Source organism: Hipposideros armiger, unplaced genomic scaffold (assembly GCF_001890085.2).
Source record: "Hipposideros armiger isolate ML-2016 unplaced genomic scaffold, ASM189008v1 scaffold_263, whole genome shotgun sequence".
Lineage (NCBI taxonomy): Eukaryota > Metazoa > Chordata > Mammalia > Chiroptera > Hipposideridae > Hipposideros > Hipposideros armiger.
The window spans coordinates 1,553,839-1,573,665 of NW_017731613.1; the positions used below are offsets into that span (position 1 = coordinate 1,553,839).

At 42.6% G+C, this 19,827-nt stretch overlaps 1 protein-coding gene across 4 annotated transcripts in view; it reads right to left on the reverse strand.

Moving 5' to 3' along the window:
- Positions 1-19,827, reverse strand: part of STK39 (serine/threonine kinase 39) — a 278,425-nt gene that overhangs the window by 220,299 nt on the left and 38,299 nt on the right. For 3 of the 4 annotated variants that reach the window (XM_019656621.1, XM_019656624.1, XM_019656623.1), the window contains exon 2: positions 2,209-2,321. In XM_019656621.1, the coding sequence (XP_019512166.1) occupies positions 2,209-2,321 (113 nt within the window). Of the gene's footprint in view, positions 1-2,208; positions 2,322-7,556; positions 7,657-19,827 lie in introns of those variants that run through there. The other variant, XM_019656625.1, reaches the window with a different exon arrangement.

The following is a 19,827-nucleotide window of genomic DNA, read 5'->3' on the forward strand; positions in this document are numbered from 1 at the left end:
TTCAAAAGGTCAAAGTTTAAAAAAAAAAAAGGTCAAAGGTTCAAGATAAAGGAAAGATCAAAGCAATAAAACAATATAAATTTTTAAATGAAAAATGATTATGTATATATACTATATAATACAACATGGGCATTAAGGGTGAAAAAAGGAATGAGAGAGATAAATTAACTGCTAATAAGCAAACTCATAAATCCTAAGACCTCAGATTAATGGAGCCAAGCACAAAGTCATAAAAGCACCAGTCTTTATATTGACAGCTCTGCCTAAATTATGAGTACCTTCAAATGACACCGACAGGCAGGCTTCCTGGTCCCAAGGAAACAGAAGAAAGGGCCTGGAATGCCCGTCTCCCACTGACCTCTCCTTGGACTCTTACACAGCTACCATCACTCACCACCGAATGCGGATAAAAAGCCAGCAGAGGGAAAACATGCAGGTTTTGGGCACCTATGAGGGCTTGGTAGAGACCAAGGACCAGAGCACTGGCCCAGAAAGACGGTTGCAGAACTGCTGGGCACAGTGCACACAAGCCTTATTCATAGTCTGTATAGTAAGTCTTCTGCTAGTGGCAAAAAGGTGGCTGTGAGACCTCCAACAGAGCGCTACAATAACATACGTGGGCAATTCTTCAGTGATATTGCCAAACAGTGCGTAAGTTTAAATGTGTACACCAAGTTTAAAAAAAAAATTAATGTATTCTTAGCCACAGAATTTGAGGACTCCTAAAGGGATCTTAGAGACCTTCTGACTCTCCCTTTAGAGACCTTCTGACTCAACTCTCTTTTTAAAGAGGACAGAGCTGCTACATAATTTAACACAAGTTAAAAAATCAGTTAGTGGGAGAAGCAGGACCTGACTCTTCCCCAGTCTGTTCAACACTTTTTCCACTCAAGGCAAGTGACCTTGAAAACTGGTCAGATGACAAAGGCACACTTATTGGTCACCACAATAGCAAGCAAGAGAATTATGCAATAATAGTTTACTAAGAGCAAAGCACAGATGACTTTCTGAAGAGAGTAAAAGCCTTAAATGCATATAATTTTTTTTAAAGTATTAAATTGTGGAAGCTCTTGCTCGAATTTGAATTTTGGCAAACAATCTGTTGCTTCAGTCCCACTAAAATCTATGCCTTGTGTAGCCAAATTTAAAATGTGAGGCCAAACAGATCTGGAAAAGTACAGCTTTATCCTTGTGCTTAATTTATACTATAGGGTGCTGTAATTAAGCCTGAAATAAAAGCTATATTCTGAGTAAAGACAAAAAGCTCTTGTTAATGACATTCCATTCCCAACGTAGAATATAACAAAAGCCTTCTTCATTTGGAGCCAACTGTCATTCTACTTCGTGGCTTGTATGGGGCTACTGGACTAATATTTGCACTGGGATTAGTGTTGGGATAATAATCAGTTAACTCCTCCACTGTGGTCTTCTATTATCCTCAAATAAATGGCCAAAAGGAAAAAAAGAAAATTGGCAGGCAGAATGACAACTATATTTATGAGATTAAACTCTCAAACCCTTCACAGTTTGCCGGGCAACTAATAACCATTTGCCAAGCTGTTCATTTAATAATGAATCAGTTAAGCCAAAAGCAAATGTTCCTTCAACGAACCAATGCTACTCGAGTCATATCTACACTGACAAGCTCCAATTATCTATGTGATATACTTCATTTACAGTAAGAAGTACAAATTGACGCGGATAAGAAACAAACTCCTCTTATTAGCCACATGCAAACTAGCCTGCAGTACTTTGAATAACTGGAATTTGCAGGTAATTTTGTAATTTATGAAAGCCAAAATGAGCAAAGAATTATTTGGGGAGTAACTCCTATTTGTGTCACAATTCTAGACCGAGGGCCAGGAGCTCCCTATGCAACCCTGCCCACAGTATCACAAGACCTGAAGTCATCTCACTGAGTCCGTTCCCTCATTTTCTAAAGGAGTCAACACTGAGGCCATCCCCACCCAGGAATTATGATGGCTGAGCAAAATACTGTTTGTCAAAGTGAGGTAAGTTGTATACTATACAGCACAGTCAATAAGGTACAGTACAATTCATCAGGGGAGAAAAAAGTGGTGTGGGCTGTTCCAAGGAATGCGTGTGTCAAAACAGGAGATACAGTCAAGTTGTCTTAGCTCTCTCCTCTGCTTCTCTCCCCCATCTCCACAGACCTAGACCCAGAAATTACCCTTCACTTTTACTTACTAGTAGTTCATCCATACTGGTCTGGCATTTCTCCAAGTTGATCCGCTTTATTGCCACACGTTCTTGCCTGGGTTTGCACAGGGCAGCCTGAACCACAGCAGTAGCTCCACTGCCTGAAACGAAACAAAAACAACATCAGCTATCGGATGGTACACTTGCTGGTTACTATTCATGACCCCCTTCATAAATAGCTATTTTTTTAAAGGTCTTCAACTCAAGGTATTCAAAACATCAGAATTTGACATATTTTTAAATAATTTCTTACGTCTGAAAATAATTATCTGGAGGGGGAAAAAAGGGGAAAACTGGACTTTTCTACAGGATACGAAGACAGTATCTGTGCTCCAGAGACTCACAATCCAGGGAGGTGACCCACATGAAAAGAGCCCATGGCTATGCAGCGTGTTTACTGCCCCCCGGAACAAAGGCGGGTATGAGAGCACAGGGACAAGAGACATGAGCATCTAAGAACAACCCTTCATGGAAGCCACTACCATCCTCAGGTCCTGATATTTTCTAACTTCAGTGCCTTTAAAATACCTCAGGCTCTTCTTCCACATAAGCCCAAATCACACCACTCCAGCCTGAGCTACTGAAGGGTTTCCATGAGATGCTACGACAAATGTATCTGCTCTGAGCACACCTTGAGCTTAGGCTTCTGAGCTTGCTCTACAATTAGAAAAACAGGCACCAACCTGAGTATTCTCATGTTGAAAGCACAACTTTCAAGGATGCCAAGCAAAATGATGCAAATGTGTAATTACAAAAGCTCTCTCGGCATGCACATGAATTTCCTAAGGTTTCATGATCATTAGCTAATGCACTCAAGCTCCTAGGAGAGACAGAGTCATGTCATTATCTATATTTTATAAGAGCAAAATGTAGACATGTAATGATTTGTGGCAGAGCACAAAAAGCTCCTAATCAGATTTATATTCCATAGGGGCAAAAAGACCTCTACGTTAAGGCATCTCAATTCTGCAAAGAATACCAAAAATCTCATTCTGATCACATAAATCCTCGACTACTGCAAGGCTATCAATGAGGAAAAAAGCTCAGGATTGTGCAAAAAGGGGCCAGATGTGACCATCTACCTTTCTTCTTAAAGTTTTATTTGTTTGTTTGTTTGTTTGTTTGTTTGTTTCAGGCACCACTTCCCAAATGAGTCACCAAATATCAAAAGAGAGAAGAGGCATCTTTTGGCAATAAGAAAGAGAGGTCAGTATTAGCTTTCCTTACATATGTAATAAAGGCATGGCATTCCTAATGCATACCAAGGCTTTCTCACCCCTCGGAAGTGCCCAAATGTGTGTCTTTAGACCTCAAGTTCTGCCCTTTCTTCTGCCCTGTGGTCTCAATCATCAGCTCTGGCTCCCTGACCAGGGGACCCAAGCACATGACCCTCATGCTCCAAACCCAGGTCTGCAACTTCAAGACTCCCATTCCAGGAAGCCCAGGCTGCGTTCCCTGGAGAAGGAAATCCACACATATTGACCACCCGCTGTACAGTAGGCGCTATGCTCACATAATTCTCTTTACAAACCTATACATTTTTTTTATTATTAGCCTCATTTTATATTTGACAATCTGGGACTCAGAAAACTTGCCCACACAGCTGATAAGTGCCTGAGCTGGTACCTGAGTCAGGTCTGACAGATCCCAAGCTCCATGCTTTCTCCCACTTCCCGCAAGCCAGAGCACCCTCTTCCCTTCCTCACTAGTTTTGCCCTTGCTAAGAAAATATTCTCTTGTGTCATATATGGTTGAAGAAAAGAGAAACAACCTAGAGGGAAGGTTCGAGCGAGCCTCACTCTCCCTGGAATTCAGTTCCAGAAGAGAGTGCTATTTATTCTCGGAGGCTGTGGAAAAGGGCCTCCCTGCCCCTAACCTCACTGCTTGCTCTGTCAGCTGCTACTCCAAGTCCCACTGGATTGGCCTCACTGGCCCTGCCGATCACAGCTTGTTGGGCTCAATCCAGAATGTTCCAAATACCAGAGCCAAACACTACAAAGAGCCCTGCTGATAGCAAAGTGTATTTTCCAGTCAAAGTCTCCAGAACAAGAGACCATCATTGAAGGAGCCACACAGAAAGTGATAAGTAGCTAGTTAGCACTGGGCTTGATACCCAGCAGAGAAATCAACAAACATCTTTAAGTAGCTGCTGATGGGAAGCCATTCTCAGTCCTACCTATTGTAAATCTCCCCACAACCCCATCCCTCCAACCAACCTCATCCACATCCCAGGGCATTCTCATATCAGGGGAACTGAAAAACAGGAAAGAAGGAAACAAATTCCCAGAAAGAACAAAACAAGTGCATGTAATGCGGGGCTACCTCTCATAGTTAAGTCCTTGCCTATGAGTCTCCTGACCTCCACGGACACACGCGCGAATATGGACACAAATAAGAAGTCTGTACAGCAGGAGGGAGTGGGAAGGAACGTTTTTATTAGAGAACTGTTGCTGCTTTACAGTCACAGCTGACTAAAAAACAATCGGCAGCCTCTCATCTCCAGAGAGAATAAATATCAAACGTCATGACCAGAGGTTATTGCCACACCGTGAATGGGTTTAACCATTCACTGGACAATTCGGGAGATTCTGATTTAAATCCAAAGATTTCCTTCAACTACAAGAGAGATCAGGAGCAACGTCAGCGGTGCAGAGAGCTTGAATGACCATCAAGCCCAACCCCTCACTTTATGAATGAGGAAGGGAAGAAGTCTGTCACTAAAATCCAGTTGGCCAGCACTTTGATCAGGACTTACCCACCCCCAAAACTGTGGGGAATAAATTCCTGCTGTCTAAGGCACCCATTCATTCTATGGCATCTTGTTATGGCAGCCCGAGCTGACTAATACAAAAAGCCTTTCATTGTCTATTTTAAGTCACTGTCCCACCACCACTTGTGGTAAATAACGCCCTACAAATAAGAAGTTCTCAGAAACTTCCCAATTAAGTCTACAGCAATAGGAGGCAAGATCCCACTGAAAGGCTTCTGGGGGGCCACTGCATTGCAGTTCCCGAGTCTTAGGGAACCCCTGAAAAGAAGTTTATGCTGGGATTCTATCCAACCCTAACCCTGGTACTGTTCCCTCTGTGGTGCTGGGTCTCGTTTCTCTCCAAACCTCAGGTTCCTTAATGGGCATAATAAAATCTACCTGTAAGGCCTAACAACACAATGTGCTTCACATGCCTGGAAACATCGACTCATGAAGCATTAGGCCCTCTCTCTGGGACTCACTTCTGCATCTGTAACATGAGGGAGGGAGACTGTATCTGTAGTTTAGACAGCACCCCAGGGGAAAAGGAGAGGGCAAGTAGCCCCAGGCCATGACTAACGCATTGTGCTTTCTAAAAAGGTTCCACTGGTTTAAAAGGGGGAAGGAAGGCTAAATGTGAAAACCAGAAGACTACCGTATTTGCCGGCGTATAAGACGACTGGGCGTATAAGACGACCCCCTAACATTTCCACTCAAAATACAGAGTTTGTTATATACTCGCCGTATAAGACTACCCCCTCTTCCGCACACCTTCCACACACCAAATAAAAGGTAAAACAATATCAGATTTGATTTGGCCCACTGAAGTGCAAACAAGCGTATTGTATTTCGTGTCACCACATAACCATTTTGGCGATGTTGAGCCACCATGTCTGCTACATGTTTTTCGAGTTCTGGCCAGTGTGGGGTGCCTCTTCTTAATGCACACTTACCCCTTGGCATACTCTTTAATGCTTTCTCATTTGATTTCCAGTCCCGAACCATCTTTTCTGTTACTCCATATTGTCTTGCAGCAGCACAACTATTATTTTCCTTAGCAAAGTTTATAACTTTCAGTTTAAAATTTGCATCATACTTCTTTCTTTTGGCTGGTGCCATGATAGGGATGATAGGGGTTTGACTGGTCGACATTTTCTATGCTGTACTGTACAATGGTGCAGTATTGTGGTTGGCTGTTGGCTGTATACAAAGCCTGATTTGATTGGTCCCTGCTCCCTGTTTGCCCGCCCTGTCACTATAGCAGTCTGGTCCACCCTTGCATCAGCATCTCCCTGGGACCTCACTAGTGCGCAAGTGCGAGCTCTTCAACATTCTAACAGGCACCATGATAGCGCAAAATCGCGAATCTTCAATGCATATGTAAAGAAATATACGGTAACCCGAATTTACCACACTCACAAAATCGCACACAGCCGACCATACACCCAGTATGGTATCGCGATTCGCGATTTTGCGCTATCATACTGGGTGTATGGTCGGCTGTGTGCGATTTTTCGAGTGTGGTAAAATCGCATAACAGCAAAATCGCATAACAGCCGAGCATACACCCAGCAGCACTGCTGATGCCTGAACGGTATGTGGAATGAAGTGGGCGGGCATCGGGAGGCCACTATGGCACGGGGCAAGCACTATGGGCAGTCTATCTGAAGTGTACCTGGCGTATAAGACGACCCCCCACTTGGAGGCATATTTTTCAGGGCCAAAAAATCGTCTTATACGCCAGCAAATATGGTAAATGATTTCTAAGGACTGACACAGCATGGTAAGTCTTAAGAGTGTAAAACATAAGAGAATAAGCCAGAGAATTCAGGAGCAGCTAGGAATTAATAGTCTATAGTTAAACATCTCGTTGATAATGTACTTTGCTAACCTAGAAAATGACTTTAGAAAATCTTTGCCCACCCAGATTATTAATGCATGAGTTTGCATCCTAACCCTGCACATATCAGCTAACTGCTTATCCTTGGATGGCTTTCTTCATTTTTCCATGCCTCAGTTTCTTCACTTATAAGATGGCAATAATAGCACTAATGATCAAATGAGCTAATACACTGAAAAGCCCTTGGAACTGTACCTAGCAAGCACACAGAAAGCACTAATTAAGTCTTAGCTGATATTACTCCGCAAGGAAATCCCTCCAGGTCAACTGGGGTCCTGCCAATTTGCCATTTAATGCTACATAATACTTCATGATGTTGGTGAACAACTTATTCGGCCCTTCTTCTATTGATGAGTCTTCTCTTTGTTTCTACTCCCCCCTCCATAAGAACCATGTAGCAATAAATATCTGGTACTCTTAAAAACATACATTAGTCTACATACATTTCTTTATGTTAGAGTTAGGATAGGAAGTGGTCAATTGTCCAGTAATCCCTTCCCATAAATGTGAGGATTTTAAAAATAAACAAAAAAAGGCATTACATTAGCCTCTGACATGAATGGTGGCCGGTGGAAGGACGTTCTGCCCTCACATCCCGCTTAAATGAGGAGCTCCAAGCCAAAACTTGAACAAGAGTTTTTGCCCATCTCCTTAGCACATGAAAGGACTCCTTAATTATATGCTTACCTGTCCTTTCTCAAGTAAACAGTCCAGAGCTGTATCAGGCTTTCTTTTTGGAGGTGCTGGCTGGTGGCGTGTAGTAAACAAAACCAATGGCTTTGGTCCAGCCGATGATTTCTTCCAGTTCTCTCTTTACCCGACTTACTCTGTGTGCTCTATTTATATCATGTGTCCAACCTCAAAGCCCCTGCAGACAATCAGGTCACATGAGGGCCAGAAGCTGGCCAGGGTGTGAATGGACACACACGTGAGCTCTGCAGGGGTGCAGCTGCCACTCTGCCTCTGCCCATTGTCCCTACTCGAGATGGCTGACCTAGCATGGCAAGATTCTGCTTTCAGCAGGAAAGCTGAAAATCCAGAATTTTGTGTGAGACCTCCTAACAGGATAACATTAGCAATTAATTTTTTAAATATTCAATTATTAGGAGTCACCTAAATGCTTCCTGTAGCCTGTGATTTGCCTTCCTGCGTTACTGCTATTTCGCTTCAAAGGTGTACCCTTCCTTACCGGATGGTCCAAAAGTTTAATTATTTACTGGATTACACATATGAAGTTGCCATTCTTCCAGATTAAAAAAAAAATGATCACATTTCCTATGGCTCAACGTAACATGCAAATGTACTCAGGACATGGCCCCAAATTAATTTACTATATGTCACTGTGTCACCGCCCACCTCATCCTACTATTTCACACGCAAAGTATCAGACCTATTCATTTGGCGCGTTCTGTGTGAAAGGAACACGTGCACAGTAAACTCTCAAGTCAAACACAAGGAAGAACAGAAACAGCGGGACAGGTGTTATGTGAGATTTGCTATGTGGATTCCTTTACAAAACAGACGCTACTGCTGGCCTGTGTGGATAAAAGGTGCACAGACCTCGTGTAGACAGCAGGCTGGGCACAGGAAGGCCATGCTTTTCAGGGCGGCTACAAACAGGTGACCCTCCTGAGTAACATGGCTTGTTACAACCAAGCTGGCTGAGGCATGCCCTTCTGCCTCCGTCAAAGGAACCAGTTAGTAGAGCCTCCTCCTGAGGCTGCTGGAGCAGATTTAGAGCTCACTAAAAAAATAAATAAACAAAGACCACGGTGAGGTGGAGAAATGGCCACTCAGTGAAGGTACTTACATTTCACCATTGACCTGGATAAACCGCCTTATTTGGGAAAGCATGGTTTATTAAAACCTTTAGAGGTCACAGACCTCACCAAAGAAAATCAGCATTTGTGTGCAACCTAGCAAGAACCATCTGATAATAACACAGAAAAACAAAAAGTAGCCTCAGGTTCTGATCGTTAAGAGAGATAGAGGGAAACTGGTGTGGGGAATCAAAACGGAATGAATGTCAATAAATTCACCTTGGACCTCAAACTACATCTAAAGCAACAATTAAAAAAAAAAAACCTATACTTTACTTACTAAAATCAGAAGGGGGTAGATTGGGATTACCTAGCATAAAGAAAATCAATAGTTAAGTTTTTAGGGGGTACAGGGAAAGTCTAAGCACCAGATTAAAGGGGAGGGGTTTGAATGTGAGAAGGAACTGTTAAATAACAGGCTCTAATTTCCATCTCATTCAATGTAATTAACGCTGGGATTTACTTCATCATTTTGTTTTCTTACTGATACACAGTAGCTGAAAATTATTCTATGAATGTTTACTTGCCAATTAAAAAAATAATAGTAACAATTAGTCTGAAGGGCACTCAGGTTAGGCCCCTCAAAGCTGAAACCACCTTGTAGGATTCTAGTCCTAATGGTGACACTGACCAATATGAAACTAGGAGTAAACATATAATAACTCTGTCAATGAATGTGTGTTTACTTTTAAGAAACAGACTATCCTATTTTGATGGGGGAGGAGGGGAGTTGACAACCTAGTTGCAGGGACTGGCTATGAATCACTTGAGATGTACCTTCTTTTACAACCCCAAGTGGACTTAGTCACTTCCTCTCTGCTCCCAAAGATTCAGTACTGCCTCATCAGAGGACCCACAGGCTCACAGAGCAGTCTCACTCAGCATTGCTACTCCTAGAAGTAGCCATTTCACCAAGGCACCTGCCTAGAACCCAGGAGGCCCTCAGTGTTTGCTAAGTGAATAAAAACTCTGATCAACCCATCCCTGGGGAGGCCACCTGTTGACATGAGAGGTGAAGCAGTGCTAAAAGCTGCGTCTACACACAGGAGAGTATGCCCTGGTGTAGGCTATAACCTAGAAGCAAGGAAGAAGAGCACTTTTGTTCAATATGCTAACGCTGGACGGCTCACCCTGTGTGTTTTTAAGTTAGCTGCTGGGGGATGTGGCAGTTAACTTCAAGAAATGAGCCTAGGGACGCCACCTGCCTGAAGGCGTTTCTGATTTACAGAACATCCTTTTCAATTCTGGAGTCAAGCGTCACAGGAAAGCTCTTACTGAAGAGCAATGTTCCACTAGCATGGGATGTGGACCGAAGTTTTTATATAAAAATGAAATCCCCCGGCCGCTGCTCAGCATGTAGAAGCCACACAAAATGAGGCTGGCTAAAATAAAGCAGGGCCTTCTATGATTCTACTTGAACATAAAGAGGTGACAGAAAACCCCTGAGAATGTGAAGAGGTGACAGACAGGAGCCGATGACAGCCCTCCAAAGCCACCTCAGGAAACAATGCATCAGGCCCTGGACTGCAGGAGGCACACAATCCTACCAAGCAAGCTGGAATTTTATATTCAGTTAAAGGTCACTTTGAAGTCCTTGGGCCCTGCAAACTCAAAGCCCCAGGATCTGGCTGGACTGAAAAACTTCCTGTTCTGCTCCGAGGGGGTAGCAACAACTGCCTGCAAAACCTACTCGTTTTACTGATGAAATCAGCCAAAGGGAAGCCAACATTCCACAAAGGAATGTCCATTGCTAGTCACACAGACAGAAAGACATACCCACTGGCAAAGGCCAGAGACACAAGTGCCCTGGTTCTAACGTGATGCTCTATTGAAATACGACGATGGTCTCCAATGCCTTTCCGCTCCAATCTTAAGCCACCTGGAAATGGGAAGGGCTCGAAATGCACAAAGAAGAGCCAGTATCTACTTTGACATCAGTCCCATTCATCCCATCTTGGCTGCATGCATGTTGCCTTTGCATGAAGAAAAAGGTAACCCTCTCAATGGCCAGCAACCTGGGCGTGCAAGGCCTGACCAGCAGACGGTGCTCCATTTGGGGGAGAGCTCTCTTCTCTAGCCTACTGCGTCAGAGCTTGTTGGGCTGAACAAGGGTTACACGTGCAGCCCCCAGGGGCAATGCACAACCCTGGTGGGCCTTCACCATTCCCATAGCCCCCATTCTATTTAATTAATCAACTAATTAATTAATAATAAAATTGGTTTCTAAGTCCCAGGACAACCCCAGACTCAAGAAATTTGCCTCATGAGAAGGTCCTGGGTTGGGGCAAATTTCCTCAAAGCCTCGGAGACCAGGTCACTACGCTAGAAACACCTAAGATGTCTGTTTATAAAGCAGATTCTTGAGCTCATAGCCAACCTATTGAATCAGAATTATGTCAACTGGAGGCCTGAAATCTGGGTTTTTAATAAGCTTCTCCAGCGATTCCCCTATACTCTTGAGAATCACGGACCCCGGGTATCAGCTGCTCTGCCCCCTTCCCTGCCAGGACACCAGGACTTGGGAACATTTATCAGCCAGGGGCTAGCTGGGAAGACAAGGTACACTAGGTACTGCAGCAGATATTATTGAATATAAACAACTGGCTTGATAGGTGTTAGAGAGCTGAAAAGACTGAGTGATACAGAGTACACTAGGAAGCAGCTACCACCCATTGGGCCGGGGGTATGGGGGACGGAGTTATCAGAATCAAACAGTTTAGAGGAAGAAACCACAGAGCTGGGACCCGGACCTCTGAGGGGCAGGTGCTAACCCCTCTGGATCCCCGAGGAAAGATTCTCAGTGGGGGTCCACATGGGGCTGGGACTCAAACTTCTGAGGGCTGGCTGGTGCAGGCATCTCTGAGGGGAGCCAGGAGGCTGTTTCCAGGATGTAGAAAGAACCTGGCGACTAGAACGCACTGCAGCTAGCAGAGTGAAAGGCCCTTTCTGGAACGAAGTTGACAGGAACAGTAAGCAAACCGGATGAAGCATGTGCTTTCTCCCTCCTAGCACCCCCTATTAGGAGAACTTAACAGGGAAACAGCAGGCAAAGAAGAAACGTGATTTGCCTAGTACCACCCCAGTATACAACACAGGCTAGAAACGGGGCCTATCTAGACAAACGCTTAAGGCAATCACTTAATAGGCGCCAAGAGACCACGTGATGTGCATCAGTTCCAACAAGAGGTTGCGGCCTATTCCAAGCTCCACTTAACAAAAACCAGGCTTTTTTTTTTTTCCCCCTCTCATTTTACTCTATTTTCAAACATAATTCCTGACTCCTTTTAATGTCTAACACACCCAATATGTTCACTCTGTATTTCAAAACCCAGCCCAGCCCCACGGCACTTCCTCTTGGTCATGTAGTAGTTACGAGTGGGAGTCTGGGGCCAGACAGCTCTCCTGGCTATGTGACCTTGGGCCAGTTCCTTGTGCATTTAAGCCTCGGTTTTCTCAATTATAAAAAGGGAATGACAATAATATCTACCTCACAGGATGGCTATAAATACTAAATAAGATAATGTATGCAAACATAACAATATAAATGAACATGTCTGACACTTAAGTGTTTAATTATATTTTGACTGTTAATATTATAAATATGATTACCCTAGACACTTAGATAGAAACTAGAACCAGGTCTACTGCAAGCTTCTGAAAAAAATTCCTCTTTGCCCCCAACCCCACTACCTCGACTCCCATGGAGCCCCAGTTCCTGCCAGCTTCTTACTAACTCCATCTGATGGAACCCTGCTTCTGGTAGCCAGCACTGCAACTACCTTCTGTACCACAGTGATTGGGTGTACAGAAAATTATACAGGGGAATGATTCATTGTTCCGGGTGTACTTCTCCAGTAATAAAATATCCTTGGCTATGACATCCATGAAGAAGCAAGTAACTAAAAAATTTCTCCTAGCTCAAGGACATAGGGGGTAAAAATCCATTCACCTTAATGCCACCCACCCCTCCCTATCTCTCCATCTGATTTGATTTTACTTGTAATCGAATTCCTGTTTATCTGGTCTCCCCTGGCAACCTGAGGTTCTCCCTGAAGTTAACAGCTACACAACAGGAAGTAAGGGCAGGCCTATAGCATAGAGGTCTTCTCATCCCTTTTGTTCTGACGCACTCTCACCCAGAAACAGGTGACTGATGATGCCACACTGAAATGACATCAGAAGAGATGAGGGAATGGGGGTGCTCATTACAGGAACGCAGATGTCCAGGGCTGTGGAAAGCAGTGTGTTAGCAAACCCAGTGTGCCCTGAGAGCATGGTTGAGTGAGAAGAAAGATGAAGAAACACCCCATAAAGGGCCCCATGAAGGCTCTGCTGGAAGCAGCAGCATGCTGTCAGTTCCTGCCCCCAGTAGCCCTGCCCTGTGGGTCCTTTTAACGGAACACTGGCAAGATCCCACATTGCCATCAGTGGGAGCCTGGCAGGAAGACATTAGGAGAACTCGCCCTGCTCTCCCTCCCACAGTCTTGGGACCAGGGGCCAAAGTGTTAGGACCATATTAGAATTGGAAAATGTGCAGAAAGCATAAGGGGTCACCTGGATAGCCTGTAAAAAACATAGCTGCTGATTTAATAGGTCCAGGAGGGGTCTGAGATTCTGTTCCTATAGCTCCCAGGGGATCCGACGCAGCTGTTCCATGGACTACACTTTGAATTGTTGAACACTGGGGATACAGCTGGCACAAATCACTCCAAAGGTTCGAGGTACCCACCTCCTAACAAAGGCATACAAAGTTTAGAAACGTCCTGACCCACCTCCTAGTCCCCTGTGGCTGCATGAGCGTGGGAAAGCAGATGCCTAAGGAGTCAGGAATGAGAGGCACCAGCCTGGGGACCTGGCAGGGTCCCTGGCTTGCAAAAATCCAGGAGAAAGTTCCTCTCCAGAGAACCACACTTAGGAATTTTAAGTGCATTTAGCCCTTCAAAAATGAAAATGCTACACTCCTCCCCTTAACATGTAAGTTTACTATCCCATTTTTCTACATTTTCAGAAATTCACTACCAATGAAAAGATGAGAACAACTATACTTTCCTGCCTCAATAGACACCATACAACTAAACTTCAGAATGATTTCTAGCGACTACATTTAAAATTTAATTGGGCTTCAGATATCTGGAAATTTATTTTATGAATTCAGAAAACATGATTCCTCAATTATCCTGGGTAACTAACGATACACAGTAAGCAGCCAGATCACTGTATATGCTTTTAATTTAACAGATGTTGGGTCCCCAGTCACACTCACATTAAACAATTAAACTTTATCATAGCAATGCTATGTCTAAATTCAACATATACAGATTACCTGGTATGATATTTCAAGAAAAAGAATCATTACAAACATTAATTTTTTTTTAATTAAAACTACTTTCTTACAGCATAAGCCCAGGTCCCCATATCTGTGACCATATCTCTAAAGGGAAGCAGATGTGTATTCTATGGATAGCTGATTAGGGTGGCATTAGTTTAAACATGACTTATAATCACTCATTTGTTACCTTTTTTAATAGCTAGGATGATTAGATTGATAAGTACTTGTTAAATTGATCTGTTATCAGATGGACTTATTTCCTTTTTCATTTACTCAGCAAATTATTGTATTTAGTTTTACGTCTTTGCTATCAAGTTTTTAGTTAACTGACATTTCTACCTTGAACTCTAAGCTCTCAGAAGGCAGTACCTACACCCTTGATTTGCCCTGTTCACAGCAAGATGGCCTCTCTGGCACATAATGTGATAAAAACCTGTTGGTGGTACAGGCCGGGACCCTCAGGTCTAGGCTCTGGGCTGTGACCTACTAGATACAGTATATGGACCAGAACCCTAAAAAACAAAACAAAACAAAAAAGGCCTAAGTTCCAGAATCAGTCTCTTCATGTGTCCATTAGCTTCATTTTGTTAATTTAGCCCATCCAGTCCCAGTAAGGAAAACAAAATGGATAGATAGGTATAACAACCCCACCACCATTAATGGAAAGGGGTGGAGAGGGGCCACCAAAGCACACAATCTACTAGCTATATAATAATATAATTGTAATAATGCCTTCAACACAGAGAATAACAGCATGTTGGAGTTGGAAAGAGCTTCAATTTACAGTTCACACAATCATATAATGACAGAGAATATCTACTTGTTTATTCATTCAGCAGACTTTATTGCGCTTCTAGAATGTGCCAGGCTCTATTTGAAGGGCTGGAAAAGAGACGAGAGCAAAACGTACCTGCCCACATAGGTTTACATTAGTGGTTGGGGGCAGGTCGATTTTTTTAAATCATAAATAAGACACAGTAATACCTTGGTTTGCGAGCATAATTCGTTCTGGAAACAAACTACTCGTATTGCAAGATATCACTCGCTTACCATGTTAAAACGTATTAGAAGTGTTTGCTTGTCTTGCGGAACACTCGCAAACCAAGTTACTCGCAATCCAAGGTTTTATTGTATTTCATTTTGTGGTAAGTGCTACGACAAAAATAAAACTAAGGTATGATAGCGATTGGTGGGGAGAGCACTTGAGCTATGGAGGTCAGGGGAGCCTCTCTGAGGTGGTGCCATCTGGGCTGATGAAATGGGGCTGCCATGTCAACATCCACAGTTGGGAGCATTCCAGGAAGAGGGCCAGCACTTGTAAAGGGCCTGAAGCAGCAATTAGTTTGGTGAGCTCGAGGGACAGAGATAAGGGTGGTGGTGGGCTGGAGCCTGTTGACTGAGAGGGCAGGTGAAAAAAATGATGGCCGGACAGGTAGGAAGGGGACTGAACACAGGGAGCGAGCCCTGTGGACTAAAAGCAGTGTTTGAGAAATTTTGAAAAGAAGAACTACATGGTCTGGCTCATAGTTTACAAAGCTTACTCTGGCTGCTCTGCGGAGACAAGGCTGTACGTGGGCACAAGTAGCAGCAGCGTGCTTGGTGCTGGAGATGTGCGGGCACAAAGTAATGATCGCCGGAGCTAGGGTGGCTGAGTGGAGAGGGTTAGGGGTTTATTCATAGGTAGAGGCACATGATTTGCTGATGGATCGGAAATTATCTGAGGGAAAACACATGTAGGTACTAAAACTAACTACATAATCACCTCTACTATACCCATGAATACATTTTGTAATGAATAGCCCTTCCCAAAACTGCCACCAGAGCAGGTCCATCCACCAGAATATAGTCTGATTGGTCCAGAGGAGAATTTGAAATGCTTGGGCTGCCACACATTATTCAGTCAACGTCCAAGGAAGGATACGAAAAGCAAGCTGCTGCCATCTCCATTTACTAAGTGAGAAGAGGCAAGCAAGAGCGGAGAATGTGTTTCCACATATTCAAGAGATATTCCTGGGAAAAGAGAATTGTTCAGTCATCTCTTACAAATGACTATTCATGTGCACTGCCTCCTATGAAGAAACATTTTCTAAAACCAAAAAATATATAAATATTTGGTATTTGGTAGTATTTTTTTCCATCCCGCTCTTTTACTTTTGGAGGCTTAAAAAAATAATAATTAGCCAGTCAAATGAAAGCTTTTTTCCTCCCTCCCTTAAAATTAAGCCATACTAAATAATACCAAAGAGTGTTTTAAATGAGTTTTTAAAAGTCCCATTACCCAAACACAACAATGTTCATGGTAGTGTATTACATTATTATCCTTATTCATAGACACACACATATATATTCATAATAATTATGGCTCTGGATTCTGCTATTTGCATTGTGAATTACATGGTAAACATGTTTCATGTTTCTAAAATAGATTTATATTAGTTGCAACACACATCCTGTTACTGAACCATAAATTTTATTACCCTTAACCCTAAAATTGGGCACTTGAATCCAATTATTTTGTATAATAATTTTAAAGGTATGATGGCCCACCTTTGGTGCAAATGAAAGCTAAAACAATGCCAAATGCATACGCTTCAAGGCTCTTGTAGAGTTTCATTTCATTGCTTATAAAATCATTTATCTGTCAATGATTTGCCAAACCAAGTGAGTAAAAAGAAATACATCAACTTCATTCAGGGATTATTTACCTAGGATACTAGAATAACTCACAAAGCACAGCAGGAAATCAGCTGAACCTGCACCAGAGAATGTGAACTTTTTTTTTTTTTAAATGAATGAACAGAGTGTGGACTTAGATGGGACATTGCATTCTCCGCACTCTCATTCCACCAGTCTTAGCCTTCGCCAGGTGGCTAAGTACTATTAAGAGTCCACAGAAGAAATGCTGCAAGGGACAACTCTCTGAATGTTCTAAAAATAGTACATTAAAATAGTTTACTATATTTAAACACGTGTGGGTAATTTAGAAATATATATAACATGCACATATATGTTATATATAGAGAAAATGCTATATGATGTTCTACAGGTGTCTTTCCTTTAAGGCTTCCTAACTCCTCAATGCACGTCTAAAAAAAAGTCACACGCTCATGCAATTGCCAGTTCCCAGCTGTCCTCCAGATTCTTCACTATGCCGTCGTATTTTAGGCAATGCTCAAAGTAGCAGAGGGGTAGGGGAGCTTCAGGGGCTTTAGCTTCAGGAAATGTTTAAAAGAAAAACCTCATATCCCTTGATACCCTGATACTTAAGGGGTTATAACTTTCAGTAGAGATGAGGCTGAAATTTGTTCTCAGCTTTAAAAGGAGGCCAGCAGCAGCCTCTCTGGAAAGGCTCTCACAAGCCTTGGAGACCAAAACGGGTCACAACTCCCATGTTTTTATTCGCTATCCTTAACTTGTAAGTCCACCCATTTCAGGAGCAGGACTGAAGGAGAAAATGTGATGGCTGTCTACAAATCAGATCCCATCACGGGAAAACCTGTACTCCATCCTGGAAAACTGAGTAAGTTGTTTAGTTTTGTAAGCGGTATCCTATTTCCACATCACTGGTAGAGAAGCACCGCTTCTAAGAATTCCATGATGATTCCCTTTGTACAGGGAAATGGTAATCCTGTATTTTAACGTTATGTCAATGCAGGCTTTCACATCTTCTGCCAGGGCTTACACTGGAAAAAGGCTCCAAAAGGATGTCCATATTCTTGGACAACTGGTATTCAGCGATATTAAATGCTGCCTGAAATAATTAAGCTGTCAGCAGGGCCTTGGAAATGTTGGCTATAAGAGTATCTGGATGTCATATTATGTTTCACGATCGTATCTGACCTGCATTACCATTCCACACATTCTCCAGCCAAAACCAAAATGACCAGATAGGGCCAATAAATGATGTTTATTTTCCATTCACCTTCATTTCTCTCTTGAACTTTAAAGTAACATTTCCATGCTTTTTTTTCATCTGTGCATCAAAAACTATACACCAAATTATTTAAAAGGTGAAAAAGGCTATGACTAGACAAAAAAAAGCCATGGAAATATTAAATGCCATACCATTAATCTTAGAAATCCCCACACTGTAAATCTACAAGAAATATAGACTACCATCTCACCTCACTCTCGACTCTAAACCAAATGTATTTAAAGGATATCACTAGCTAAAACTGGAATTAAAAACTATTCAGTTCAGCAAATTCTTCCTCGTTTTTCACTACATTTAACCATTAAACATTCACCTTTTATATTTTTATCCGTTTATAAATAATTACATGTCCTCTACTTGGCTTTTTTATGATTAAATCCACAGAAATGTCTACCTGCCATGGGCTCCGGGGCCCAACTGTATCAAACAGAACAATCTATTAACTCAGACAGGCCAAGACTTATTTAATAAACATCTTACATGTGGGATTGAAAAACAGCAACCAAGAAAAACCTGACTCTGATTTATGTACTTTTCATGTAAGACTCACATTCACAGCTTCAAATTCATTAAATTCAACTGACAGGACTTTCAAGGGAGTTCTTGGGGAAGAAAATTACCAACTAGGAGTTAAAACTTTAAAGGCACGTCTCACATGGTTTACATTTTCCAACTACACTCCCTCGTTGACTTTTAATTTCGACCTCGCACTTTCATATTAAATAAATGATGAAAATTCCTTCCAAGATTTAATTTGAAATATTTTGGATTCACAGCCCACATTGCAAAGGCCAACTCTTAGCTGGCAGTAAGACTGTCTGTGCCTGACAGAAAAGTGTGGGTAAAACATATCCCACAAAACGCTCTGAGAACATACGCAGACCCAGAACTGAGGCACAGAAGCACTAAAATACATTTCTGGGCAAGCCTGGGATGTTTATTTTGTCCTTATGTCAGGAAATTACAAACATTCATTTCAGTAGTTAGCAAGCTCTGGTCATCACAGGTCTACTTAGTGGGGCAGCCTCCCATCCCTCGAACCTCGACTACAAAAAGAAACTCTTTAAAATACTAACGCAGTCAATCTTCTAGATTGCCAGCCATAATTCAATGAGAGAAGAGATAAACTAAACACAAGTAATGTGAAAATGGATGGAATATGGTCATTTTCATTCCATTCCTCGAGGAATGAAATTTGGAGCTGGGAAAAATCCTGCCGGTGGTTCACCTTTCTCCCCCCAAAGCTTTCCAAAACCCCCACTGAGAATAAACACCACCTCCATCCAACCTCCCCCATCCCCACCCCCAATCACAACTCCATTAGCCAATGAACAAGGAGATTTTTCCCAGCCTGGGCTCCTGAGCTGGTTCCCAAAAGACTTAGGACTCTAGTTAATGTTCAAGGAGACCATCCAATAAAAAGATATCTCTAGTTGTCATTAAAAACAAGAACAAAAACAGCTTTGTTCTGCTGGAAATACCTAAAAGATTACTCTCCATCAATGGCCCCAGAAGAAACAGAAAACTAGCCGGAGATGAGGCTCTCGGGGAAGCTGAGGCCGTCCTTCTCCAACAGAAAGCACGGACACAGTAAATTAAAATACCCAGCCCTTGCTTACTTGCGAGTGCTAATGGTCATTAGTACAGACTCAGTCTCACTCACTTTATACTCCCAACAACCCTGTGAAGTAGTTTATCTCCATGTTATGCCTGAGAAAACTGGGGCCCAAGGTCACTTTTCATAAGTGGAGAGTAAAGATTTATATCCAGGTCTTTCTGATGTAGAAAAGTTTTTCCTTCCACATGACTTCTCTATTAAGCAGAACACCATGCAAATGGCATAAAAGAGCATCACTATCCTAAAGTAGCAGCTCA